The sequence below is a fragment of the Lathyrus oleraceus genome, chromosome 1 (assembly GCF_024323335.1).
Source record: "Lathyrus oleraceus cultivar Zhongwan6 chromosome 1, CAAS_Psat_ZW6_1.0, whole genome shotgun sequence".
Lineage (NCBI taxonomy): Eukaryota > Viridiplantae > Streptophyta > Magnoliopsida > Fabales > Fabaceae > Lathyrus > Lathyrus oleraceus.
In genome coordinates, this window is record NC_066579.1 from 3,043,612 (window position 1) to 3,051,285 (window position 7,674).

The 7,674-nt window shown below is 34.6% G+C and overlaps 2 protein-coding genes across 3 annotated transcripts; one reads left to right on the top strand and one right to left on the bottom strand.

Moving 5' to 3' along the window:
• The first annotated feature begins 2,128 nt into the window (after nt 1-2,128).
• On the top strand, nt 2,129-4,351 carry LOC127115547 (receptor-like serine/threonine-protein kinase At1g78530). Of its 2 annotated transcripts, none has more exons than XM_051047131.1 (6): nt 2,129-2,397; nt 2,499-2,666; nt 2,878-3,216; nt 3,294-3,548; nt 3,633-3,766; nt 3,914-4,351. In XM_051047131.1, the coding sequence occupies exons 2-6, from the start codon at nt 2,534-2,536 to the stop codon at nt 4,100-4,102; spliced, it is 1,050 nt and encodes a 349-aa protein (XP_050903088.1). In that variant the 5' UTR covers nt 2,129-2,397; nt 2,499-2,533; the 3' UTR covers nt 4,103-4,351. The 2 variants fall into 2 exon arrangements, with proteins under 2 accessions (XP_050903088.1, XP_050903050.1); XM_051047093.1 differs by having other exon boundaries at nt 2,130-2,392.
• Nucleotides 4,352-4,367: 16 nt separating this feature from the next.
• On the bottom strand, nt 4,368-6,936 carry LOC127115696 (fatty-acid-binding protein 3, chloroplastic). Its single transcript, XM_051047199.1, has 5 exons — nt 6,610-6,936; nt 5,349-5,450; nt 5,088-5,243; nt 4,780-4,994; nt 4,368-4,676 (listed from the first exon to the last, which is right to left on the bottom strand). Exons 1-5 carry the CDS (start codon nt 6,821-6,823, stop codon nt 4,518-4,520), a joined length of 846 nt encoding a protein of 281 aa, XP_050903156.1. The 5' UTR covers nt 6,824-6,936; the 3' UTR covers nt 4,368-4,517.
• Nucleotides 6,937-7,674: the final 738 nt, after the last annotated feature.

The following is a 7,674-nucleotide window of genomic DNA, read 5'->3' on the forward strand; positions in this document are numbered from 1 at the left end:
GCAAACTCTGAAGTTATCAGCGCCATCTGAACTTTCAAGAGATAACATCAGAAGCAAGATTCTCCAGATACACGAAGACTCTAATCAGAATTGTTAATCATGATGAAGTAACGTTTAAGCCAAGTTAAAGTTCTGCAAATGGATTTCCTCAATTAGAAAGAGACGTTAATCTCCACTTCCAAGAGAGAAGATACTAATTGTGGTAAGTAGTCACTTCTAAGAGAAAAAGTCTACTGCAGAAGCTATTAATGGAATGGCGTAACTACATCTCAATATCCAACAGATTCAACGCTACTTCAACTCTACTTCAACTCCTATAAATAGAGAAGAAATCTCATTCAGTAAATATGAAATCACTAGCCAAAACTATACTGAAATTATATCACGCTCAAGAAAAACATCTCTGTTCTTCAAAGAATTTCACTAAGCTTTTGCTTATCAAGTGAAAAATTTGTTCTTAAGTTTGTAATATTTGCTTTCTTAGAAGCACTCTAGATTACACATCTTGTATCTAATTTTTATTTGATTTCCTCAAGTGACTCTTTGTAGTCTGTAGACTTGAGAGGACTAAGAGATTTTCTTCTCTCTTAGGGGTTGTTTGTAATCTTTCAAGATTAGTGGATTAAGTCCTTGTTGAAGGCGAAATCACCTTGGCCGGGTGGACTGGAGTAGCTTTGTGTTATAAGCGAACCAGTATAAAATCATTGTGTGATTTCATTTTGCAAAAGCGCTTATTTTTCAAACAATTCAAACCCCCCCTTTCTTGTTTTTCTCACCTTCAAAAAGGTCTAATTCTTTTAGCTTTAACGTCATTGGGATCACTCTTGCTATTCCCAAAGTGACTCCTTCCAAATTTCCAACTGCTCTCCCTCCTCAAGTGCCTCATACTTCTCATGAAGCGCATACTTGTTTTATTGACCAGGATGCAACCTACATCTAGAGTCACACAGGCAAATTAAATTTGATGGCAGACATTGCCTATCATATGCCTCACGGTTCTTTTGTGATAACTCTGGAAGTTATTAGTCGGGGAGAAATATTTGTCTTAGGTAACCCTTTCAATAAGAAGTAATAATGGAAGAGTAAATGTGAAAGTGTTGTCTGTGGGTAGATTACTCTTCAAGAAAAGGTGTCTAAGCTCCAAGAGGAGTTAGAGAATTCTCAAAAGAGGCAGAGAAGTTCTAAAATGAGACAACGAGATTGCATAAGGAGGTAGAGAGACTAGTCAATCTCAAAAAAGAGGCGGATGCAAATGGTGCACGTCCGACTTGGTTGCTAAGGTAACTAGCCTGCAAGGATCTTTAGACGACAAAGAGAAGATCCTGGAGAATGTGAAGTCCCCCGAGGAGAAAATATTTTCTCTTACTACTCCAGTCGAGGAGATGGAGAAGGAATCTCACAAGGAGCAGGTGAAAGAGCTAAAGAATTAGTATAGTATGACAACGTCATTAACGAAGAATCAAGATAATTCTTTGTTGTTGAGTGGGTATCAACGGAACAGTTATACCAACAATTCTCCTTCTTCTTGAATGCAACAATTTTCACATTTAAATTGAACAATATTTCATAATTAAAGTGGTACAAATTTAAAATTGACCGAAAGAATAACCTAATTTTCCTATCTAAAGCGAATCCACACCTTCAATATCAATTTTCCTTCTTTTCAATTTTCATTAATTAATGAATTCACAACCTTCAATATCAATTAAACAATGACAAGTGGTGACCAAATATGGAGACAGCATAGTCATTCACATGATTATTAAATACATTACAAAACTTTTACCTTCTTTGGAACACACCCACCACCATGCTACTTTTTTATGTCGGTTTCAAAATTTTCTCTTTTACAGCTAGGAACATTCCCATATTATAATCAAAATAAATAATATGATAAGGAATGGTGATAAAGTTCATTCACATTTGAAGAAAAAGAAAACTTCATTGCCAGCTTGATAACTAACCAAATGTATGAATGAATTTAATCATGCCACAAAAGTCCTACTCTATTCACACAATAAACAGTTAAAAGTTACTTTTTTGGCAGGTTTTATCCATTCACCAAATTATATGTATTCAAGAAAAAAATTATATTATATGCTTTATATTAAAAACATGTTGAAATGGACAGACAAAATTAAAGGTAGACCTTCCTAATGTCAAACTTTCTATGATTACAAGTATGCCTAATTTTCAAAAAGATGCTTTCTACACTTCCTATTTTTCTTTCTTCTTGGACTAGTTTCAGATGTTTCAAACTAGATCATTCACCTGAATGATTTGAGAATTTAGGTTCATGAAGTACTGTTGAAAATGAAATATTGAACAGTTAAAATGAACAAATTTGCATCTATGTTCATCCTCAGAGATCACAACACTACTCAGAATCACTGTGAGGTTTTCCTTTTCCTTTCTTTATGTTATGTATCATAAGATAATGAGAATTCTTTGAACTAATCATTGGTTTTCATTTGTTGTTTTGATGAACCGGTTTTCAGGTTCTTGAATTTTCAGCATCAGTTTATAGCAGTAAATGAGGAAATCTTTGGTTATAGGCTTTTTCATAACTATATGCTTCATTGCTTTTGTCATATCCAAGATTGTTATCTCAATCCTCCTCTATAAAAGATGGAAAAGAAAACATGTCATTTATGAAGGTTATACAGGTATATAGGCTAAAATGAGTTCACCTGAGTTTTTTACATTATCAGTGTCTATGTCGTGTCATGTCCTGATGTCTGTGTCGGAGTTCGTGCTACATAGACAAAAATGCTTAGGAATAAGTTGTAATATCATAATATATGTCGGTAGATAAGTTCAAATAAACTAATCCAAACAGCCTCGTATACTAATGTAGATTGATTGGATGATATGTAGGAGGGAAGATGGTGATATTCAGGTCTTCAATTCTTAAATCTTTAACAACTGAGATGGTGTTAAAGAAAACACAGAAACTAAACAACAAGGACATTATTGGTTCTGGTGGTTACGGTGTAGTTTACGAACTAAAACTGAACGATTCCGCGGCCTTTGCTGTGAAAAGACTGAACCGCGGAACAGCAGAGAGAGATAAAGGTTTCGAGAGAGAGTTACAAGCAATGGCAGACATAAAACACCGCAATGTTGTTACTCTTCATGGATATTATAGTGCACCACACTACAATCTTCTCATATATGAGTTAATGCCTAATGGAAGTTTGGATTCCCTTTTGCATGGTATGTATTTTTCAGTGATTTCTTGTATCCGATAATGTTATAAGTCGTGTTCATATGTTCTTCCGAAAATGATGTAGGGAGATCGATGGACAAGAAGGTTTTGGATTGGCCAACAAGACACAGAATAGCTTTAGGTGCAGCTAGAGGAATATCGTATCTTCACCATGATTGTATCCCTCACATTATTCACAGAGACATCAAGTCAAGTAACATATTGCTGGATCAAAACATGGAAGCTCGAGTTTCGGATTTTGGGTTAGCGACGTTGATGGAACCAAACAAAACTCATGTTTCGACGATTGTTGCTGGAACTTTCGGATATTTGGCTCCAGGTATAATAAATACATCTAAGATCAACATAGTTTTTCACTTTCAATACTGTGTTTCGAAATGATGATTGTTTGTATGCAATGTAGAATATTTTGATACAGGAAGAGCAACAGTCAAAGGGGATGTTTACAGTTTCGGAGTTGTGTTGTTGGAGCTTTTAACCGGGAAGAAACCTAGTGATGAAGCATTCATGGAAGAGGGAACCAAACTCGTCACATGGGTAAGATATGATTTGTTTGATCTGAATCAATCCTACAAAATTAGCAATCTATCGTACAAAATTAGCTTGTAACGTGAGAAATGTCTTGCACCGACAAGATTTCGGGGACTTACTTTCTTGAAAGTCATTCTGTTATTAATGTATCAGGTGAAAGCTGTTGTTCAAGAGAAGAAAGAGGAATTGGTTCTTGATAGTAGCTTAGGTTCATGTTGTCCAATGCATGAGGTCAACAAGGTGTTCAACATCGCAATGATGTGTCTTGAACCAGATCCTCTGAACAGGCCAACCATGGCTGAAGTCGTCAACTTGCTCGAGAAAACCGAAACAGCATCCTGATGTTCACTCAAAAACCAACCAGCCGCACGGCAGAGCTAGAACAAAAATTAAGAGGCTATTTAAAAACATTCTGTGTTAGTTTTATAATCGTCTTGCATTTCTGGAAACAGTGAAAATGCCAAAAGAATTATTTTCATTATTTCCCGAAATGGATCGCTAGCGAACATTTTATCTTCTCTCCAATACAATGACTTGTAAATAATTTACTTTCTTATAATAGATTAGATAAACTCGACAATATAGTATTTATCATTACGAATTGTAATTATGTGAAATCACTGACACTATTATATATTATGGAATGGAATAGAGTTTGATTACAAACATAGAAAAGAGGCTGCAGTAATACATTCAAAGATTGAACCATTTGAAGAAAACATCGACGCATGAAATTTTCCCGGGACGCTAAATTTGTTTACTCGAGTACTTTAGACAAGCTTTCAGCCACTGAAGATTTCAAGGAGGGAGAAACAGGACTGTCTCCGAGGAATACATCAAAGAGAGCATGAGTCACATTTGCAGATTCAATTGTAGCATCAACGGTAGATGGAATTCCGTCCGACGAGACAGAAACCTGAAATCGCAAAACAAACCAATGATCTTAGTCTGTCTGAATAGAAAATCTCTACGACAAAATTCTGCAATTCATAGGAAACCTTAGCAGAAAAATATCTTACAAGCAATTTGGAGGGGTTCAACCAAGTCAAGAAAATGAAAGTTCCTTTTTTAAGGGATCGATCTTGAAAGACGCTACGGAAAGTGGTCAATGCAGTTTCATCTGCAGTTGTTGGTTTTGCAATTCTTGGTGATATGGCATCACTTAACGCATCCCAGAAAGTTTTACCATCAACATTTCTCACAAGAATGATTTGCAATGATTTCTCAAGCGGAGCTGCAGTTAGAAAATCGAATTTGTTTATCCACTAGTCTCTAAATTAGAAATCGAATTCGCAATAATACCGAAAAATGAATACTAAATTGTTACATTGGAAAATGGTGTTGAACAAGGAAGAATTCTCTTGAATCGCGTCTGTCGATTTTCCTTTCCAAGCGTTCAAATCACTTACGATAGACTGATTTAGATACAGTCCTGCTGCGTAGACCTTGACGCCGATAATCGCGAAAACTTTTTCTCTGTATCCTGAAATAGGTGTTGATATCAGAACCAACTAAATTCTACTAGATACAGTCAAGGTAATGTTTTTTTCACATGTCATGAGCATTATGAGAGACTAAAAGAACTAACCAGTTCCAAATAAGGTTAATGAGTCTGTGCAACCCGGGAAACTCAAAGATGTCGGAAATTTCACATTTGTCGCTGGCTCCTCAATGTATTCAGCATTTACAGCTGCAGTATTCAATCATATAAGCAAATAGATGTCAATTTTTGTTATCAATTAACAAAGAGACAGAATGAAAGAAAACTAATTTTGTTATATATGATTAGCCAGCTTTGGAAAGATATCAGAATCAGTTTAGACAAACTTCTAGAATTGACACTTGGAATACTGATGTTAGGTTACAGGTAACATTTTGGTTAGTTGTTGCTATTGGAAAAACCAACTCTTACATATCCATAATTCGGGCCACCCACCGTTTATATCCACACACTAAGTCCAATAGTGTTGGGCGTGAAGAGGTGTATTAGAAAGTTAGGCCGAACAACATTTCTGAACATAGTATCAAAGTCAGATTTAAGATCCGGCAGACCACCTGCTATCAGGTTTAAGATCTCGGGAGCACCAAATGATAGAATGGGTCACCTCTCTTATATACCCAACATTTCCTCTATTTCTAGTCGATGTGAGATTTAACCATTATCATTAGCCGTGATCCATATTAAGATCTCACTTGCGCTCCCCCACCGAGTCTAACCATGACTCTGATACCACTTGTTAGAAAGACCAAAGAGCGCCGAAAATGTCAATTGACTAAATGTCCAGGGTCCAAGAGATCTTACCGCAAATCCTTCCAAAACCTCTATGAAGTGGAAGTATGGATCACCTCTCTCTTATCTATTCGATGTTGGATTTAACCTCTCACACATCACTATCCATATACATTAGTCTAGTCTATGCATGTGAGCAACATCTCAAAAATCATAATAAAAATAATAACACCAGAATCTTCCCAATTTTTTCACTTTCCCTTTTTCTTTTTGGCCTTGTAAAAGGTGAATATTTTCTGAGAAAGTTCAAAGATGAAAGTAAAAAGAGCAACCTCAAAAATAAATTTCAATCTAACCATGTTAGCCCTCTAATTCAATATACAAAAAAGTTTATTCTCCACAAAACTAGTAAAATAATTAGTATCATCAATCTAACATGCAGTGACATATAAATATAATTAATAATCTTCACAAATGCATCATTGCTATTTAAGTTTATTCTCCAGTTTGCATTATAAATTTTGAATTAGAAAAAACTAAATCATGAAATTGTAAAATGGGGATTATGAGAAAGCAAAAAAGAAAACTAAATAAAATAACAATGACGGGATAATCTCACCTGAAAATGAAGATGAAGATAAAGATGAAGCAAGTTGTGGAAAGAAATGGGGTTGTTTTTTAGAGAGAGAGAAATGAAGGGAGGGAGGTGTGAATAGTGAGAAAGAGTGAAGATAGGTTAATGTCTGAGTTGAATTTGAGATTCCTTTGTCAAGATTGAATCTGGTTGAAGGTGAAAAGCACAGTGGTGTTGAAGATGAAACAGCTCCGAACATGTTAAGATTGAAGGGAGAAAACAACCACCGACTGAACTAGAACTCCTGTCACTTCAGTTTCTCCGCATAAATCTCTACTATCTATCTTTGTGTCGTTGATTACTATGAATGTTGTTAGTTTTTTAGTGTGACTAAAAAAAATTTAAAATATTTTAACCAAAATTAATGTATTTAATAATTTTAAATTTTTGTGAAATTTATCCAAAATATGTATAAAAGTGTGTTGAAATGAAGAAAAAATATATATTTTTTGAAATATTTGTTTGAATTGTTTAATATATGTGTTATGAGGGCCATATGTGTGTGTCAACCAGTGTCGAAACAAAAAAAAAATCATTTTGTAGTGGACATTTGTCTGAACTTTTTGACATTTTTTTACTTTTTTGATCCTTGTTATACAAATGTCGAACACTCAAACGTGTTGGACACCGCAACACGCCTACTCCTATAGGTGTTTGTGCTTCATAGCTATGAACTATGTAAAATTGCTTTTTAAAATAACAATTATTTTCAAAAATAATATCAAAATAACTATATTTTCAAATTATTTACTAAAATAATCACTTTTGGAGTAGTCAAGACTAATGGCACATTCTTAACATGTTTGCACATAAGCGTTATTGCATGTAGCGATTGCATGCACCACATGTCAATACAATTGGCGCATTCATTTAGTCATTAAGAACATACGTCACTGCAAGTGGCACATGCTTTTTTTATAAATTATAATTAAAAAAAATTGAAATAAAAAAGAAAATAAATTGTAATTAATAATATCATGTTATAAAATTCAAATACACAACAATTGACAAGAAAATCAATGACCTGCCCGATCGAAACGTTCCCTTGTT